This window comes from Narcine bancroftii, chromosome 9 (genome assembly GCF_036971445.1).
Source record: "Narcine bancroftii isolate sNarBan1 chromosome 9, sNarBan1.hap1, whole genome shotgun sequence".
Lineage (NCBI taxonomy): Eukaryota > Metazoa > Chordata > Chondrichthyes > Torpediniformes > Narcinidae > Narcine > Narcine bancroftii.
Window position 1 is genome coordinate 123004826 of NC_091477.1, and position 20648 is coordinate 123025473.

A 20648-nucleotide genomic window follows, 5' to 3' on the forward strand; every position below is an offset into this window, starting at 1 on the left:
CACTTTCAGTTACCCTCTACTCAGCGTGGACCAGTCAGCACCTCCATGACCGTGTGCTCTAATTTTTTTCAATCACACTGGACAACGAAGATTTTGCTTCCTGAACACTTTTGGGTGTATTTTATGGATTTTGGCCTGCTGATCATGGGAATCGTCTTAAAATTTTCCTTACACATACATTTTTGTAGATATAACGTATTTTTGTGATTTCCTGTCATATTTTAAGTCTACTGGTATATTGCCCACAAAGGAGCTGTTTTGGTCAGTCCAAGCCTGCCTGGGCATGAACAGGTGCTCTGCAAATGTTATCTGAGGCCTGGACATACAAATGAAGCATTTAAGATAATGGTGAGAATTTTTTTGGGAACTACAAAGCTCCAAACCGCATGCAGCTGATGGACTACATACTTCAAGTACGCACACCCATGAAGTATGCAACACGTCGTTGACAATTCATTTTCTGCATTTGCACTTGGACGTCTTCCCGGCTGATCTTGGTGCAGTCAGTGACGAACATGGTGAAAAGTTTCACCAGGACATTGTGACCATGGAAAAGAGGTATCAGGGCAACTGGAATAATCAATGCCGGCCGACTATTGGGCACTGACACGAGGGGCATCAGATGCTGAATATAAACGAAAATCAGTGGCAAAACATTTTTAGGTGGGTTGAACTAACACAATGTGTCAACATCATGATGTGATTATAAACATGTTAAGTTCATTAACGTTTTAAAATTACCATGCTGCCCAATTACACCCAATTAACCTACACCCCAAAGTGCACTGTAGAGGATGGGAGGAAACTGGAGCCCCTGGGGAAACTCATGCAGACACGGGGAGAACGTACAAACTCCTTACAGACAGCGTGGGATTCGAATCCTGATCCCAACTGCAGGTGCTGTAACAGTGTTGCGCTAACCGCTACATCAACCTAATGTTTTAATATTTCTCCAATTTCCAACGTGATACAGCAAACCTGAAATTATCTTTGAGTTCATCTTGAAGTTGTCGATCATAATCCCCACTTTTTTCTATTTTCTTTTCTTTTTGAAAAGATTTGTTGTCCAGTGCAATCTCTAAGAACATAGAACTTTCCAGCACAGTACAGGCCCTTCGGCCCATGATGTTGTGCCAGCCTCTGGAAACCTACTCCACAGTAAATCTAACTCTCCTCAAACCAATAACCCTCCATTTTCCCATGTGTCTGTCTACGATTGTTTTGAAAGCCCTGAGTGTACCAGGCTCCACCACCACCCATGGCAATACATTGTTGTGAACTGAGCAGAGCGTAGGAGCTGGCACTCTGTGAACAGTGGCAGATTGAAAGATGGGTTGACTCATCAGCTAACCAAGGGAAGGGAAGTTGAACTGGAGCGGCCACTGTTGGAGCGGTCAGTGCATGTGTGGCTCAGAATCTTTGGCTCGAGAGGCCACGTCGAGCAGAGGCGGAGAAGTGGTGCAGTGACGGTGACCCTCTCAGAAAAAGAATTCAGTAAGAGGACACAGGTAAGAATAGGCGAGTTCAGGTAAGGTCTTTTCTCATTGTAGAGTTTGGAGTGGGAATGGTGGCCGGGGCAGTAGAGTGCTCCTTTTGCAGGATGTGGGAAATCTGGGGGGACACCACAAGGCTCCCTGATAACTAAACCTGCGAGACGTGCATCAGCTGCAGCTCTGCACAGTTTGAGTGAGGGAGCTGGAGCTAAATGAACTCCAGCTCATTTGGGAGGCAGAGGGAGAGACAGGCAAGAGTCACAGGGAGACAGTGAGGAGACAGGAAGCAGGTAGCTGGGTGATTGTCGAGGAGAGGGAAAGGGAACAAGCAGTCGGTGCAGGTACCCCTGTGACTGTTCTCAATAACAAGTGCACTGTTCAATCCGGATAAGTGTGAAGTAATGCACTTTGGAAGGCCGAGTATGTAGTTAATGGCAGGATTCTGAAAAGCGTGCATGTATGTGTATGTGTTGGGGGGTATTTGTATGTATTGAGGGTATCATTTTTCAGGGCTTGATATTCAGCCACTGAATTATTCTGGAAAGGATATTCCCATATTGGGGGAGTTCAAGAATTCCAGTGCTGGGATTCAGAGAAACTTTTCCAATATTGAGAATCCAGGTAAAGACATCAGGAATCACTGGATTCTGCAAAAGACACAGGTTGATGTGTCTCAGGGAGACACAGTCTGTGTCTGTAGACATGAACCCTTGTTGGCCATGGTATTGGGGCCAGGAATGGATGTTCTGATCCCTGGAATGACCCCGGGAATGTGTGGACATTGGCTATGATTCACTCAGGGAGAGTGAGAGTTAGGGGAATGTTAGGTCATTCTGGGGGAAACGTGCCCAGGGAGGTTTGAGGATCTGTCGTACCTGCCTGGTTTGTTGTCTTTGAGTTGCCAGCATCGCCCCTTTGTTCAAGAAGGAAAGTTGGGATAATCAAGGGAATGACAGGCTAGTGACAGGGAAGCTATTGGAGAGGGGATTTGGTGAGGCATAAAAGATGGTTTCCAATTTTTTTCAGCAAAATAAATGATTAAAACTGATTCAAAACTCTTCCATCCATTTTCTCTTTATTCCCACAGAAGCTTCTAGAAGAGACTGTTGTGGAGTTGGACAGATGGGCTGAATGGTCTCTGCTGCTGTCCCACTGGGTTTACTCTTCCAGTCAGGATGTGGTGTGCCTTGTGTGAGGATGGTTCTTGTGCTGCATTGTCTACACTCGCGTGTTCAAGGCATACATCTTTCCTGTGGCACTTGTGGAGGGATGGTAGGTCGGATGGTTACTCCTGGAAAGCAGACCTGAGGAGAGAAAGAGAGGCTGTGGTAAGTCACTCCTGAGGCAGGGCCTGCATTGGGACTATTGGTGAGGCTAAACCCCACTCCATGAACCAATCAGTCACCGTCAATGGGCCCGGGTGTGAGAGGAGGGGTAGAATCTAAGAATGTGGTCAGAACAAGCTGGGAGGGGTGTAGGTCAACATAAATGGGTGGGCACCAATAAGGCCAGGAATAGAGGTGAGGGGCGGCATTTTGTGGTGGTGCAGTCACTGGAAGAAGGCCCTACCTTCCAACGGACAGAAGCAGCAGAGAATGGAGCCGGAGAGGAGAGAGCTCATCGATCCTGCCATGGCCAGCCAGCACGACCAGCCCCATTGGTAGTAGATACCCAGGAAGACGTTCTGGATGACCAGGGTGGTTCGCTCCATGTACACGTCCACAGCGTACCACACTGAGCCAACTGTGCCCAGGACCCCTGTGGGTTCAACACAGGCATTACTCACACCACACACATCAAGGGCTGAATCGAAAGTTGGAGGTGTTGTGGATAGTATAGAAGGTTGTCGTAGGCTACAACAGGATATAGGCAGGATACAGAATTGGGTGGAAACGTGGCAGATGGAGTTCAATCCGGTTCAGTGTGAGGTGATGCATTTTGGAAGGTCAAACTTTAAGGTGAGTACAGGGTTAATGGCAGGACTCTTAACAGTGTGGAGGAACAGAGGGACCTTGGGGTCCAAATCCATACATTCCTCAAGGTCGCTGCGCAGGTTGATAGGATAGTTGAGAAGGGGGTTGAGTTCAAGAGCCATGAGGTAATATTGCAGCTCTATAAAACTCTGGTGAGACCACACTTGGATTATTGCGTACAGTTCTGGTCACCTCGTTACAGGAAGGATGTGGAAGCTTTGGTCAGAGTGCAGAGGAGATTTACCAGGATGTTGCCTGGATTGGAGAAAGTGTTTTATGAGGCAAGGTTCACAGAGCTGGGGCTTTTCTCTTTGACCCGAAGAAGGATGAGAGGTGACTTAATAGAGGACTACACGGTTATGAGAGGACAGCCAGCACCTGTTTCCCAGAGCAACAGTGCAAACAGCAGAGCACATCGGTTTAAGGTGAGTGGAAAAAAATTGAAGGAAAACTCTAGGCCATGGGGTATTGGGGAGGCTGGGGCCTTCCTGGAGGCAGAGGGGGACCTGGTGGAGGTTTATAAAATCAAGAGGGGCATCAAAATAGTCACATCTTTTTCCCCAGGTTGGGGAGTCTAAAACTAGAGGCCATAGGTTTAAGGTGAGAAGAGAAAGGATTTAAAGAGGGCCTGAGGGGCACCTTCTTTTCACAGGCGTGTGGAACGAGATGCAAGAGGAAGTGGTCAAGTTGGGGGTAATTGTAATGTTGTAGACAGGTACATGGATAGGAAAGATTTCGAGGGATATGGGTTGGATTTAGGCTGGTGGGACAAGCTTTGATGGACAACTTGGTCAGCATGGATGAGGTGGGCCGAAAGTCCTATACTCGTGTTACAAAACACAATGACATCAAAGGTTCTGAATTAGGGGAAGGTCAACTTCAATCACACTATGGGAGGGGCAGTACTGAGGGTGGGGAGAATTGCCAAGGGTTGGGTTGTTACTATCAGAAAGCCCACTCCCAATCGAGGACTTTCGCTCAGGTTGACTGGGAGACGGAGATTATTGATGGCTCCTGGGATTCGTGAGGCTGGAGGAGATTCGGGCTGTCCTGGAGGTGGACATCTTTCCCTGTGCTCGAGAAGGACAGCGCTGCTGTCCTCATTGCACAGATATTCCTGTGGAAACTCCCTTCCCTGCACTGCTCTTCTGGTAGCCTGATTCATTGTGTGCTCTGCTGTTAGAAGGAAGGTGTTTCATATCAGCAGGTGTGATCATTGCTGACTGTGTAGGATTTATGTCACGGATTTATGCCCCTCAGACCTACGGAGCAGTTGTAGCTCCTGGAGGTGGGACTCCTGCAAAGGTGTCTCCCTTCAGATGAATGACTTTGGACAATGCCGTACAATGTAATATTCCTCTGTCCATCAGTCTAGAAGGCGGTTTAAAAGCTCTGTCTCTGATTCTGGTGGGAAGGAAGGTATCTTCGTGATAGATAAAAGTCACAGAAGACTTTGTTTTTCTTGCGATCCACTAAAGAGGTGTCCCTGGCCTTGAGTAAGGGTCTGTCAGTGGGAGGGCTCTTCATGCCGTTGGAGACAATGATGCCCCCCCCCCCCATGCAGATGGGGGTCAGGACTGCCATGTGTCCCCATATTCCTGAATCATCCATTCTCCCTCACTAGTGATCTCTGGGAGAGGTGAAATCGGTATCACCTCGATGCTGCGAAAGCCCGTACCTGGCTACAAGTCACTGCATGGCTTTTAAAGGCTTGTTTTTTTTGCAGTTGGCTTGGGGTGTGGATGTTGAGAGGCAGTTCGAGGTGGACGTTGAAGGGAATAATTACTGCATATACTGGGCCACGTCTGAGGTGTGGGGAATATAAGGGGTGGATGTCCCTTCTGTTGTGGGGGTGACAGGCACTGGGAAAGGGTGAAGGGTGGACAGTGGGGAGGGGTGGATTCCTGCTAAGGGGAGGAAGATGAAACACCGCCAGGCCCCTCCTCTGGAGCTGGCAGTTTCCTCCAGGCACGACTCAGATGACCTGATAGTCTCTGGGAGTTAACAGGAGCCTGAGAGAGTTAACAGGATCCTGAGAGAGTTGGGGAGAGTGATGCGGAGCCAGAAGCTGAGGTTTCCTCAAAGATGGAAGTGTCCCAGCTTCAGGAAGTAGGTGGAAAAAAAGCGTAGGGGACGTGTCTGCAGAAGAGGGAAAGGGAGCTGGTAAAGGCCGCAAGTATGGAGTGTGGCTTCCTGGAACTGGAGGGTGGCCCTGATTCATTAGGGTCACTTGAGAGTGGTGAACTGCCCTCCATCAGGGTGCACTTCCTGAACAAACATCTCCAGAGTCGGAGGGGGATTCTTCTGAGCGGGAGGGCAGGGACATACCCTCTGGTGGAGCTACCCACCCAGAGAGAGGGTCTCCCAGTGAGGTGGCTAGGCCCAGAAACTAGGGGTTACCTGAGGGAGGAGGGTCACCCATTGGGGTGGTATCCCAGATGGTGGCCTGCATCAAGACAAGGGGTACTGTGGAGGGACAGCTGGTCCCTGGATCACCCGTCGCTCAGTTCATAGGTCAGCAGCCCATTCTGTGAAGAAGGGTGACCAGGATGAGGAGGTGGGCATGACTTATACAATGTGTTCCCTTCGTTCGGGCTCCAGGAGGGTCTGAGAGCCTCCTGTCCTGGGAAATGGTGGGCACAAGCCATGCCACGCCTTGGGTCAAGGGGTGTCAGGGTCTCTCTCGGTCGCTGCCAGGTGGACGGGGGCGGGTATGGCGGGCGGTTGGGGTGCCTGCCCGGATGAGGACAAGGATGTGGGATTTGATGAGGAGGACTCCTTTGATGCAGAGCTGGCAGACTTCTTTGTCCCCAGTTCTGGGTTCATGGCCGTCACTGTGGGGGAGGTGAGGGAGTTCCTGGAGGACACCTGGGGGAGTGGCTGCCGCCTGCTGGTTGGATTTCCCTGGGGTAGCTCAGTCCTTGCATAACATCCTTAGAAAGACAGGGAAGGAGTGGGGATTAACCAGAAATGAGTGGAGCAAATTCAAGGAGCTCCTGCAGGCCTTGCTGCTGGCAGAGTTATGGTGGAGGGAGGCTCTGCAAAGAGCTCGACTCCCTCCACCCAGGGCTTTGGTGACGGAGTCTCCAGTGACTTGTTGTGAAGTTTACCGTCGTCAGTCTGAATGTCAGTGGCGGAGGAGGGTCTCTCCGTCAGTTCCACCATTTCTCGCTCCTTATGCGGTGAGTTTCCTGCACCATTCCAGGAGACTAATGCAGCTGGAATCCAGCTCCACGTCGAGCGGGTGGCTGCCTTGTTGGCCCCGATCTTCCAGGCCATTTGCTCCATCTGGCCAGGATGGCAGATTGTTGCACCATGTCAATGTTTATGCCCTGGAGCCCAGCCCGACGCAGACGCGCCTGTTCCACGATGTGTCTGCGGTGCTGGTTTCTATGAACCAGGGCAAGTGGATCATCCTTGGGGGGTTTAACTGCACCCTCGGGGACAGGGATTGTTCCGGCTCCTGGTTTTGCCTCAGTGAGGCTGCTGAAAAAGCTGGTGGGTTGAGGTTTCCCCCGGCCGCCTGTTCACCGACCCCCGGCCGCCTGTTCACCGACCCCCGGCCGCCTGTTCACCGATCCCCGGCCGCCTGTTCACCGACCCCCGGCCGCCTGTTCACCGACCCCCGGCCGCCTGTTCACCGCCCGGCCGCCTGTTTACCGACACCCCGGCCGTCTGTTCACCGACCCCCGGCCGCCTGTTCACCGACCCCCGGCCGCCTGTTCACCGACCCCCGGTCGCCTGTTCACCGACCCCCGGCCGCCTGTTCACCGACCCCCGGCCGCCTGTTCACTGACCCCCGGCCGCCTGTTCACCGCCCGGCCGCCTGTTTACCGACACCCCGGCCGCCTGTTCACCGACCCCCGGCCGCCTGTTCACCGACCCCCGGCCGCCTGTTCACCGACCCCCGGCCGCCTGTTCACCGACCCCCGGCCGCCTGTTCACCGACCCCCGGCCGCCTGTTCACCGACCCCCGGCCGCCTGTTCACCGACACCCCGGCCGCCTGTTCACCGACCCCCGGCCGCCTGTTCACCAACACCCCGGCCGCCTGTTCACCAACACCCCGGCCGCCTGTTCACCGACCCCCGGCCGCCTGTTCACCGACCCCCGGCCGCCTGTTCACCGACACCCCGGCCGCCTGTTCACCGACCCCTGGCCGCCTGTCAATTCTGTGGATGGGAGCAGATGGTGTAGCAGGTCTCTGTAGAGTATGTGAAGTTGTAGCCCCTCTTCACTTACCTGAAGGGACTGTCCTCGAATTCTTGTTGCACTTCAGCCCCATGCACCTGATCCACGGCCACCCGATGTGGAAGGGGTCCTGGTGTTCAGTGGATCTCCTTGTGGGGTTACTGTTGGGGTTGGTGAAACTGGCCATTCATGGATTGAGTAGGCAGGTGGTCAAGAGGGTGGGGTGGTCTGACCGCCTGCCTGCCATTTGGGGTTTCGACCAGGCCCATGAGGTGTTGAAACAGGAACCTGCGTGTCCTAGGGGATGGAGGCCAAATTCTGAAAACATTTGGGCCTCTGGGGATTGCCTGTGAGGTTGATGGTGAGAGGCATTGGTTCTCACGGTGGTTTGCCACATGGTGGATTTTAGTTGTAGCTCTGTGTGTGTTTTTGTGTCTTGTAATGTTGTAGTTGTAGTTTTAAATGAAGTTTGTATATTATATAAACGAGGGGCTGAATTGGGGGATCTTCCTGTGCCTGCATGTAGCCACAGTGACCATCATTCAGGTGATAGACTGAAGGATTTGGCCATGAACTGGCTCTCTGCCAAATGAGCAATGAACCCAGCCCAGCATCACTGTCACTGATTGGCCCAGTGGTGTGATGCCTCCCACCTCCAATCAGCTGCATGATCCCAGCCACCAAACAGATCTTGGCCTTTAAGGCCACCTCTTCGTCGAGGAGTTTAACACAATCCAGGCCCAGAACCAGGAGGATAAAGGAGAAGCAGGCCAGGATGTCTGCAACGATCATCAAGGAGCGGGTCACCACCAGCTTCACTGTGGGGACAAGGAGAGGCATCAGTAAGGGAGGGAATGGCTGGTCTGACCTGGCCCTGTGTATAGAGCTGCCTGTGCTTCACCCAGTGGGGTAGTTCATTCCCATCACTGCCCAGGCCAGTGTTCAGCTCCACCCAGGCCATGGGATGTTTGAACCCTTCCATAATCTGTCCACTACACGACGCTCTTGTCCACGCAAGGATCCAAGCACACTGAACCCTCCCATCATCTCTAACCCCAGAACCCCAATCATGTCAAGTTTATTGTATCGAAAGGATGGGCAGGTAAGCAGAGGGGTGGCGTGGTCCTGTTGATAAGGAACAACGTTAAATCATTAGAAAGAGGTGACATAGGATCTGAAGATGTGGAATCACTGTGGGTCACATTAAGAAATGGCGAGGGTAAAAAGACCCTGTTGACAGTTATATTCAGACCTCCAAACGGTAGCTGGAATGTGGACAACAAATTACAACAGCAGCAAATGTTATGTAGTCATGTAGGTTTGCAGATGACACTAAGATTGGAGGGGTAGTGGACAGCGTGGAAGGTTTTCAAATCTTGCAGAGGGATCTGGACCAGCTGGAAAATTGGATTGGAAAATGACCGATGGAATTTAATACAGACAAGTGTGAGGTGTTGCATTTTGGAAGGAAAAACCAAGAAAGGACGTACACGGTAAATGGTCGGGCACTGAGGAGTGGGATAGAACAGAGGGATTTGGGAATACAGATACATAATTCCCTGAAAGTGACATCACAGGTGGACAGGATTGTAAAGGGAGCTTTTGGCATCTTGGCCTTCATAAATCAAAGTATTGAGTACAGGAGTTGGGATGTTATGTTAAAGTTGTATAAGACATTGGTGAGGCCAAATTTGGAGTATTGTGTGCAGTTTTGGTCACCAAACTACAGGAAAGAAATCAATAAGATAGAAAGAGGGCAGAGAAGATTTACTTGGATGTTGTCTGGACTTCAGGAACTGAGTTACAAGGAAAGGTTCAACAGGTTAGGACTTTATTCCCTGGAGCTTTGAAGAATGAGGGGAAATTATGAGGGGGAGAGGTAGAATAAATGTAGGTCGGCTTTTTCCACTGAGGGTGGGTGAGATACAAACCAGAGGACATGGGTTAAGGGAGAAAGGGGAAAAGTTTAGGGGGAACATGAGGGGGAACTTCTTCACACAGAGAGTGGTGGGGTGTGGAATGAGCTGCCAGCTGAGGTGGTGAATGTGGGCACAGTTTAAGATGAATTTGGACAGGTACATGGATGGGAGGGGTATGGAGGGGTATGGGCCGGGTGCAGGTCAGTGAGATTCTGCACAAATGAGTTTGACACAACCAAGAAATGCTAAAGTGCTTGTTTCTGGTCTGCAATGTCCTATGGGGGATTTTAACATGCAAGTCGATTGAGAAAACCAGGTTGGGACTGGATCTCAAGAGAGAGAATTTGTGCAAAGCCGATGTGATGGTTTTTAGAGCAACTTGTTGATGAGCCCATGAGGGGATCGGCTGTACTGGACTGGGTGTTGTATAATGAACCCGAGGTGATGAGAGAGCTGAGAGTAAAGGAACCATTAGGGGGGCAGTGATCACAATATGACTGAGATGAATTCGAGATTTAACAAGGAGAAAATAGTCAGATGTGTCGGTTCTTCAGTGGAGTAAAGGGAATGACAGCATGAAAGAGGAACTGGCCAAAGGGGGCATTAGCAGGGAAGACGGCAGAGCAGCAACGGATGGAGTTTCTGCAAGAAATGGGGAAGGAGCAGGATGAATATAGACCAAAACAGAGGAAATATTAGAATGGAAAAATGTCACAACTGTAGCTGATGAGGGAAGTCAAAGCCAACGTGAAAGCAAAAGAGAGGGCAGACAAGGAAGCAGAAATTACTGGGACGATTGAGGACTGGGAAGTTTTTAAAACTTGCAGAAGGAAATGCTGCACGGTTAGAACCCCGATTTGTGCAACACCGTTACAGTGTCAGCAACTGGGTCTGGGGTTCAAATCCCGCGCTGTCTGTAAGGAGTTTGTATGTTCTCCCTGTGTCTGCATGGGATTTCTCCAGGGTCTCCACTTTCCTCCCACTCTTTAAACATATGGGGGTTGTAGGTCAATTGGGTGAGATTGGGCAGCACGGGTTGGTGGGCTGAAAGGCCTGTTACTGTGCTGTGTCTCAATTCAAAATAAATAAAAATGTAAAAAATTTTGAAAACTCATTAGGAGGGAAATGATGGTCTGAAAGTAGACTAGCAAATAATATCAACGAGGATCCAAAACACTTCTGCAAGTTTATTAAGAGTTGAAGGGAGGTGAGAGAAGATATAGGGCAACTAGAAAATGAAGCTAGAGAAATAATAACGGGAGATGAGGAGACGGCGGAGGAACGGATTGAGTATTTTGCATCAGCGTCACTGTGGAGGGTGCAGCATCGTGCCAGAGGTGGAAGGGAGTCAGGGAAGGGAAGTGAGTGCAGTGACTATTTCAAGGGAGAAGGTTCTCAGAAAGATGAATAAGGGTGGGTAAGTTTCCTGGACCAGATGGATCGCACCCTCGGGTACTGACCGAGGTAGTGGTAGAGATTGTGGATTCATTGGTAATGATCTTCCAGGAATCAATAGATTCTGGTGTGGTCCCGTAGGACAAGGAAATCACAAAATTCACATCCATATTCATGAAGGAAGGGAAGCAACAGAAAGGAAATTATGGACCAGTTAGCCTGGAATCAGTGGTTGGGATGATGTTGGAGCTGATTGTAAAGATTGAGGTTATGGAGAACTTGGAAATACATGACAGGATCGGCTAAAGACATCATGGTTTACTGAAGGGAAAATCTTGCTTGACAAACCTATTGGAATTCTTTGAGGATGTGACCAGGCGGCTGCATAAGTGAGATGCAGTGGGTGTTGGGTATTTGGATTTTCAGAAGGCCTTTGACAAGGTGCTGCACATGAACAAGGTAAGAGCCCGTGGTAGAACAGGAAACATACTAGCATGGGGAAAGCATTGGTTGATTGGAGGAAGCAGAGAGTTGGAATATAGGGATCATATTCTGATTGGCTGCCAGTTGCTTGTGGTATCCACAGGGGTCGGAGTCGGGACCACTTCTTTGTATGTTGTTCGGCATGCTGGCCATTTTAAAGTGGCCCATAAAACATAGTCTCTAACAATAAATTGGACTGCATGTACATTGCAATTTTCAGTTTCAACGCTAGATGCTGCTGCTATTTTGAAAAATTACTAGACCAATTGTTGCAATGTTTCTTCATGTTGAAAACGTTTATCTGTTTAAAAAAAAGTTTACCCCAGTTGATTAAACCTGGTGAAACCGAAAAGATGTAAAATAACAAAGGAGTGCAGAAATCTTCAGACAGGGTGGAGAAATGAATTCTTTTTTACAAAAGTCAAGGGGAAGTGCATTTTTTTTGGAATTGCAAGGAATCTGTTAACTTTAACAACCTCTCAACAGATTTACACATTGTATCATAATCATTGAGATGGACTTGGGTCATGAAACGTGTTCACTGAGAGTCGTGGAAGAATGTTGGAGACGGCCTGGTCCCTTTTTTCATCTTTTGTCCTGTTCTTATTTTGCACCCAGGTTTTTAGTTTACACTGTTTTTTGAATGAGAGTTTTAAAAATATTGTCTGGCCCGTGACTCTTTATATTTTTGAAAATGACCTACAACCAAAAAAGCTTGGCCATCCCTGATTTAGATGATGGAATGAATGGGTTTGTGGCTGAATTTGAGGATGATATGAAGGTCAGTGGAGGAGCAGGGAGTGTGGAGGAATCATGGAGGCTGTAGAAGGACTTGGTTAAGTTAGGAGAATGGGCAGAAAAGTGGGAAATGGAATACAATGTCGGAAAAGTGGACAGTCATGCAGTTTGATAGAAAAATAAATGGGAAAACTATTTTCTTAATGGGGAGGAAATTGAAAATCCCCAGATGCAAAAGGATCTGGGAGTCCTTGTGCAGTTCGACCTGAAGGTAAAAGTGCAGGTTGAGTTGGTGATGAAGAAGGCAAATGCGATGCTGGCGTTTATTTCAAGGGGAATAGACCAGGGATGGGATGTTGAGGCTTTATCAGGCACTGGTGAGGCCTCACCTGGTGTATTGTGAGCAATTTTGGGCTCCTCATTTAAGAAAGGCAGTGCTGATGTGAGAAGGTTCCGAGGCGGTTCACAGGGATGATTCTGGGAATGAAAGGGTTATCATATGAGGAGCGTTTGACAGTTCTTGGCCTGGACTCGTTGGAATTTAGGAGATCGCACTGAAACATTTTGAATGTTGAAAGGTGTGAACAGAGTAGATGTAGAAAGGTTGTTTCCCATGGTGGGAGAGTCTTGGACAAGAGGGCACAACCTCAGGATTGAAAGGAGATGTGGAGGAATTTGGTGAATCTGTGGAATTTGTTGTAACGGGTGGATGTGGGGATGTGGTGGCCGGGTCGTTAGGTGTATTTAAAGCAGAGAGTGATAGGTTCTTGATTAGCTAGGGCATCAAAGGTTATGGGGAGAAGGCTGGGCAGTGGGGCTGAGCGGGAAAATGGATCAGCTCATGATTAAATGGTGGGGCAGAATTGATGGGCTGAATGGCCTATTTTTGCTCCTACGTCTTATGGTCTATTGGTGCATGTACCATAACAATTGTTGTTCTGTGTGGAGACCAGTCGATATCTCATATATAGTTCAAGGAAGACACAGAGCAGAAAGGCAAGGTCCAAGGTCTGAACACAGGAGGCTGAGGAGCACATCTGTGGAGGACAGGCCCAGTTCGAGGTGGAGGAGAGTCCCAACACCACAGTTGACTATCCCCTCAGTCTGTGGGGTTCGAGACCATCAGAGAAACCCTATCCTCATCCCTAGGGTCCAAGCCACTCAGCGAAGCCCCCCCCCCACACTTCCACAGGGTCCACAACCCTTAGTGGAACCTCTTTGAGGTCCCTCAGTGAAGCCCCCCATGTTAATGGGATCTATCCTATCATGAAGACCCCAATCCCCAGGGTCAGAGACCCTCAGTGACCTCCCCTCTCCACAGGATCATGTGTGAGGGTGTCTGCACCCTTGGGCAGAGGTCGAGGCCCACACCTTGAGCCAGGAGGCAGGGGGTTGAAGGGAGGGGCTGGTGAACAGCTAGCCCTCCCCCCAGGAAGAACCCTGGGCTTCTGGGACCATTGATAGACTCCTAGTTAGTACTCACAGGGAAGCTCAGACAGAATGGAGTCATAGTCATCACAGGTTCGGATCCCGTCCACAGTGCTGGTCACACATTCCCACCACAGACCCCGGCACTTCTCACTCACCTGGAGAGATACAAGGGCAGGTGGGATGTGGCCAGAGAACCCCAATTCTGACCCTGACCTTGACCCTGACCCTTCCCCTAACCTTAACACCAGCCCCAACCCTGATCTTGACCACTCCCACTCTCACCCCTTACCTTCAACCCTCATCCCCATCCTCACCCCCACCCTACCCCTACCCCTTCCATTTGACCCTGGCCCTAACCCTCACTCCCTAACCCTCATCCTCACCCTCAACCTGCCCCTGACCCTGGCTGACTCTTACCTAACCGTAATGCCGAACCCTGACCCTAAGCCTATCTCTATCTCTACACCTAATGCTCACTCCCTTCCTGATCCTGACCCTACCCCTAACTCAGTCACCTCCACAAGGCCCTACCAGCAGAGATCGGGTGGTACAGAGCGGGGAAAGGAGTTTCGATGAAGGGTCTTGACCATTTCCCTCCACAGAAGCTGCCGGGCCTGTTGCTCCCTGGGGAGTTGAGTCTTCATCACGGGTTGGGGGGAGGTGAAACAGGGTGCCCCCTGAGCTTGGTTGAACCCATGGGAAGGTTGGAGAGAGTGAGGCGGAAAAAGGGGCCCTCGTGCTCTGACCACACAAACATCCATGTGTTTGGTGCCTCCAGTCGAGGAGCTGAGATCCCAGTAGTGGAATGGATGAGGTGAAAGGGGCCAAGGTTGGTGCAGACGGAACCAGGAATTCCCAGGTAACATGTACTGCATGGAAGGTTTGTCAGGAAGGTTCAGTCGCTCGGTATTTGTGATGAAGTAGTGAACTGGATTCGACATTGTCTGTACAGAAGAAGCCAGAGAGTAGTGGTGGATGATGCCTCTGAGGCTTGAGGCCTGTGACTAGTGGTGTGCCTCAGGGATCAGTGCTGGGACCATTGTTGTTTGTCATCTATATCAATGATCTGGAGGATAATGTGGTAAATTGCAAGTTTGCAGATGACATGCTGCAGATAGAGATAAAAGCGATCTGAGAAATCTGAATCCGTACACTGACAGCTCCACTTCCAGCTCCACTGAACTTGCTCTGACATCATTAACCATCCCCCTTTCGGGCCGCTTTCAGTGGAAATCCTTTTACATAGGAGGTGGAGCGACTTCGCTCCACTTCTGATACTACCACCCTTGGTGGAGGAAGCCCAGATCGGAACGGACCCACCAATCCACCTTTTCTACGTTTACACTAACCCTAACCTTACACAGGTAGGTGGAGTGAATAAAAGCCAGGGGAAAGCTGTCTTGAAGGTTCTATGTAAAAGGGGCTTAAGATTGGAGGGGTTCTGGACAGCGAGGAAGGTTTTCAAAGCTTGTAGTGGGATCTGGACCAGCTGGAAAAATGGGCTGAGAAACTGCAGATGGGATTTAATGCAGAAGAGTGTGTTTCATTTTGGAAGGACAGAACTGGAGGACATGGGGTAAAGGTGAGGGGTGAGATGTTTAGGGGGAACATTTGGTGGAACTTCTTCACTCAGAGGTGGTGAGAGGGTGGAACGAGCTGCTAGAAGAGGGGTGGATATGGGTTCAATTTTGACATTTAAGAGATAGGTACATTGATGTGAGGGGCATGAAAGGCTCTGATCTGGATGGGATGAGGCAAAATAATAGTTTGGCACAGACTAGAAGGGTTGAAGGGCCTCTGCCTGCACTGCAGTGTTCCATAGTTGTGGATTGGGAGGGAGGGGTCTCTGCGTGTCCTGGGAGGTGATAGAGATTATACAGCGAGGTCTGTTGGATGTGGAGACTGTGGGGTAGAGGCGCAGGCAAGCCTGGAAGGGTTTCACCAAGAAGGTCTGGATGAACATGGTCTCCCAGTCAGGGCCCAGTCCCGGGGAGAACCAAGTCTGGTGAATGGGCAGAGAGATGGACAAGGACAATGAGGGCAAACCTGGCTGGGAAACCCCATGATCCTCTTGGGCCCCTCCTGCACCATTTGATGGGGTGGTACTAGGTCGTGTATCTTAGCACATTTTCCTGTGCTGGGAGAGTGGAGAACAACAGGACCGACATGCAGGCCAGGAAGGAAGACCTCTCACAGGGTGAGGGATGTGCACTGAAGGCAGGTTCCAGTGGGATGAGGACTTTATAAGAAGGCAGAGGTGTGAAAGGAATTGTCCTGTGGCAGAGCATAGGAAGATGGTTGCCTGCAGCAGGTCCGGGGAGGTTGTGGCTGGTCACTGAGGTAATGTGTGTTGAGTGGGGTTAATTATTGGCAACATCGTTCGGGGACTGAGGGCAGCCCAGTGTGCCAGGCAACGGTGCACCACACTCTCCTAACCCGGACACACCCTCTTATTACACTCGATACGCACAATTAACCTCTCAATGATTGTCCTCAAAGTCAGACACTGCATCAAACCTGCAATGCACAAACAGGCCATTCAGCCCACTGGATTTGCAAGCCCCAAGAGACACACTCTCAACTTGGTCAAAGTGACAGGTAAAATGCAGTCTGCGCCCCGAATGCCTCCCCTTCAGGCGATACTAACCTGTGGGCTTCCAGCTCTGTCCAAACTGATTCTATTCGATTTTCTGAGCTACAATCCAATTAATTTGGGTGGGGGGAGACCCCTCTGCCCATTGAGCTGGCCTTTCATGCCTTAAGATCGTGGGTGATCCGATTGCAAGCTGAACCACATTCCCACACGTCCCTATACTTATCGGGAATCCATCCAGTTCTGTCGAGCAACACCTGAAGGCTCGATTCTCATCTCCCCTTTGAGGGAGATAGTGGCAAAGACTGAGAGAAAAAAAGATTTGCTTTGTTTCCCTTCAAAGGGTTCCGCACATTATTAAGCAGTGTCTTCAGTGCTGCATCTTCCTGCAGGAGATATCGTCTCCACACCCACCCAAAACCTAGAACATTCCAGGCCCCTCTCCCTTCCCCACTCCAGCAGATTCAAGCCCAGCCAGACCAACTCTCCCTAGAAGTCCTGTAAATCCTGTGTCCCAACATGTGCCCCCAGGCACAGCCTCACCCCCTAACTGTCCCACTGAGCCCATGTTGGGACTAACTCCCCAAGTCTGTTGGCCAGCTCACCAGCAGGAGCTGTGCTGGGAATCCCCCCTCTCCAACAGGGGATAAGGTAGGAATCTCCCCTCTTGCCAGGTAGGGCCCAATTGGGAATGCCCCTGTCACCAGCAGGAGCTCTGCTAGGAATTTCCCCCACCTCCTCCTCACTAGGAGGGCCCTGCTGGGAATCTCCCCCTCACCAGCAGGCACTTTGCTGGGAATAGCCTTCCCTCACCAGCAGGGGCTGTGCTGGGAATGGTCCCCACCCCCCTCACCAGGAAAAAGTTGTGCTGGGAACCTTCCCCTCACCAGGAGGGGCCCTGCTAGAAATCCCCATTTCCCCCTCACCTCCAAGCTGTCGTCAGCATTCACCATCCAGCAGTCAGTGGACGTGGCCACTACGAGGAAGGCAGCAGAGAGCAGGGAGATGAAGACCCTCCCGAGCTGCATCTCCGGCCTCATCATAGCCCGAGAGACTGAGTTCCAGGGATGGGCGTGGAGAACAGCCCGCCCCACAGCCTCCTGCCCCAGGTGACCCTCTCCTGAACGAGGTGCTGGCCAATCACATCACCATAAGCAATACCAACTCCACACCCTGTTCATGGGACTGGCACTGGGTCCAGCACAGCACACAGGAAGGGGGGGGGGGGGTGGGGTGTTGGGGGGTTGGGTGGAGGGCTGTGTGCAGTAAAAACACGATGCTGGAGAAACTCAGCAGGTCAAACAGTGTCCTTTATACAGCAAAGATAAAGGTAAATAAGCAACGTTTCAGGCCTGAGCCCTTCATTAAGGCATCTTCAGGAAGGGCTCAAGCCCAAAACGCTGGTTCTGTATCTTTCCCTTTGCTGTATAAAGGACACTGTTTGACCAGCTGAATTTCTCCAGCATCATGTTTTTACTGCAACCACGGTGTCTGCAGAATTACGTGTTTTACTTCAGAGCGATGTGTGGGTCAGAGTGTGGGTGGGAATGTCGGGATGTGTGTGGGGCAGGGCGTTGCATTCGGCTGTGAGTGGGGTGGGGCAGTGCATTGGGCTGTGTGTGGGGCTGTGTGTGGGCTTGTGCAGGCCATGTATGAGGGCCTGCAGTCTGCCCAGAGCTGTGTGCTTTTCCCATGGCCCTTTCATGGGATATTTTAATCCAGAAATTGCCTGCTCATTGATACCTTGAAGAAGGGCTAAAGCCTGAAATGTCATTTTTTAAAATCTTTATCTCCTATGGACACCGTGAAACCTGCTGAATTCCTCCAGCATCTCTGTATTTGTACCATTGAATCTTCAGGCTCCTGGACTTCCTTCCTGATGGTATCAGAGTGAAGAGGGCATGGCCTGGGTGATGAGGGTCCTTGAGGGTAGAGGCTGCTTTCTTGAGACACATGTCCTATCGACGTCCTCGATGGAGTGAAGACTGATGCAGTTCACAAATCTCTGTAGTCTATTCCTGTCCTGAGCGTTGGCACCTCCGTCTCAGATAGAGATGCAACTGGTCAGAATGCTCTCCACAGTACACCTGTGTAAGGGATTTACCCACCTCCTGAAGTACACAATCAATTCTTTAGTTTTACTGACATTGAGCGCATGAACATAGAACAATGCAGCACACTACAGGCTCTTTGGCCCCTGATGTTGTGCTGACCCATTTATTCCTTCCTAAAAAAAATCTGATCCATCCACCCCGAAACCCTCTATTTTTCTTTCATCTATGTGTCTAAGAGTCTCTTAAATGCCCCCAATGTTCTGGCCTCCACCATCATCCCCGGCAAGGAATTCCAGGCCCCCACAACTCTCTGGGTAAAAAAAAATCCAAATTCTTGTAGGGCTTATATACAAAATAATGGAGAAACTCAAGCATTTTACAAGCGTTCTGAACATACATGAAAGACAGGAGGATGGCTAAAGAGAGGGTAGGATCGATTAGGGATAAAGGAGGCAACATGTGTCAGGAAACAGGAGGTAGGGAAAGACCTAAATGAATAGTTGCTTCAGTGTTTACCAGGGAGAGGGACCTTAGTCAACGTGAGGTCAATGTAGAATCGCCAATTGTACTGGATCATTTTGAGGATAAGAAGGAGGAGTGCTGGATCTTCTCAATATTCAGATCGATAAATACCTAGGACCACATGAGATAAATCCTAGGTTATTACAGGCAGTGAAGAAAGATATTGCTGAGGCATTCACAATGACCTTTGCATCATCCCCAGCCACAGTGGAGGATCGGAGAATGGAAAATGTAGCTTCTTTACTTAAAAAAAGCTAGGAGGGAGAATCCAGGGAATTGTAGACCAGTGAGCCTAACTATTGGAGAGGATTCTTAGGGGCAGAGTTTACAAGCATTTGGAGAAACATAGTCTCCTCAGGGATAGTCAGCAGGGCTTTATAAGAGGCAGTTCATGCTTCATGAGCCTAATTGAGTTTATCAAGTTGTTGACAAAAGAAAATGATGGAGGTAGGGTGGACCATGAGGGGTATGTAGATTTCAAAAAGGTGTTTGTCTAGATCCCCTCTGGTAAACTCATTCAGACAGACGTGAAGCATGGGAAACTTGGATCTGTCTAGACATGAAGCATGGCGTCCTTGGATCCATCCAGATATGGTATGGGGTCCTTTTCGATCCATCCAGACATGAAGTATGGGGTCCTTGGATCTGTCCAAACATGAAGAATGGGGTCCTTGGATCTGTCCAGACATGAAGCATGGGGTCCTTGGATCCATCCAGACATGAAGCATGGGGTCCTTGGATCCATCGAGATGTGAACCATGGGGTCCTTGGATCTGTCTGTTTAGATTCAGAATTGATTTGCCTGCAGAAGTCAGAGGGTAGTAGTTGATGTAATGTATCTGCCTGGAGGTCAGTGACGTGGAGTTCTGCAGGGATTTACTTTGTGATTTTTATAAATGACCTGGATGAAGAAGAAGAGGGGTGGGTTGGTAAGTTTGCAGATGACATGAAGGTTGGGGAGTTGTGAATAGTGTTGAAAGTTGTCATAAGTTACCACAGGATATAGACAGGATGTAAAGTTGGGCAGAGAAGTGGCAAATGGAATTCAATCCACATAATCTGCCAGGGCCTGACCTGGAGGGAGGCATTTTATTCAGGTGCCTGCCAGCTTTTTGCTCATATCTGGACAAAGTGATCAGGTCTGAAACATTGGTTACCCTTTACTTTCTACAGATGTTGCGCGACCTGTTAAGTTTCTCCAGCACTTTTGTGTGTTCCTCTATTGAGTACAGGAGTTGGGATGTTATGGTGAAGTTTTATAAGATATTGGTGAGGCCAAATTTGGAGTATTGTGTGCAGTTTTGGTTACCTAACTACAGGAAGGATATCAATAAGATAGAAAGAGGGCAGAACAGATTTACTAGGATGTTGTCTGAACTTCAGGAACTGAGTTGCAGGGAAAGGTCCAACAGATTAGGACTTTATTCCTGGAATGCAGAAGAATGAGGGGAGATTTGACAGGGATTTACAAAATTATGAGGGGGATAGACAGTAAATACAAGCAGGATTTTCAACTGAGAGATGGTGAGACAAGAATAGAGGAGATGGGTTTAAGAGTGAAAGGGGAGGGAGGAAGGGTGTGGAGGGGATGTGGGTGAGAGAGGAAGGGTGTGGAGGAGATGGGGGTGAGGGAAGGGTGTGGAGGAGATGGGGAGAAGGGGAAGGGTGTTGAAGGGATGGGGTGAGGAGGGGACGGGGGTGAGAGGGGGAAGGATGTTGTGGGGATGGGGTGAGGAGGGGACGGGGTGAGGGGATGTTGCGGATGTGGGGGCTGCTTCTTCTTTCAGACAGTTTGTGGGATTTGATATGAGGATACCCCACTCCTTAGAAAGGAAAGCGTGTGCCTGAATGGATTGAG

The 20648-nt window shown here is 50.0% G+C and overlaps 1 protein-coding gene across 1 annotated transcript; it reads right to left on the minus strand.

The window, feature by feature from the left end:
• Nucleotides 1-2572: 2572 nt before the first annotated feature.
• On the minus strand, nt 2573-17247 carry LOC138743088 (claudin-16-like). The gene is made up of 5 exons (XM_069897903.1): nt 17141-17247; nt 13674-13776; nt 8309-8473; nt 3063-3251; nt 2573-2797 (listed from the first exon to the last, which is right to left on the minus strand). Exons 1-5 carry the CDS (start codon nt 17240-17242, stop codon nt 2712-2714), a joined length of 645 nt encoding a protein of 214 aa, XP_069754004.1. The 5' UTR covers nt 17243-17247; the 3' UTR covers nt 2573-2711.
• Nucleotides 17248-20648: the final 3401 nt, after the last annotated feature.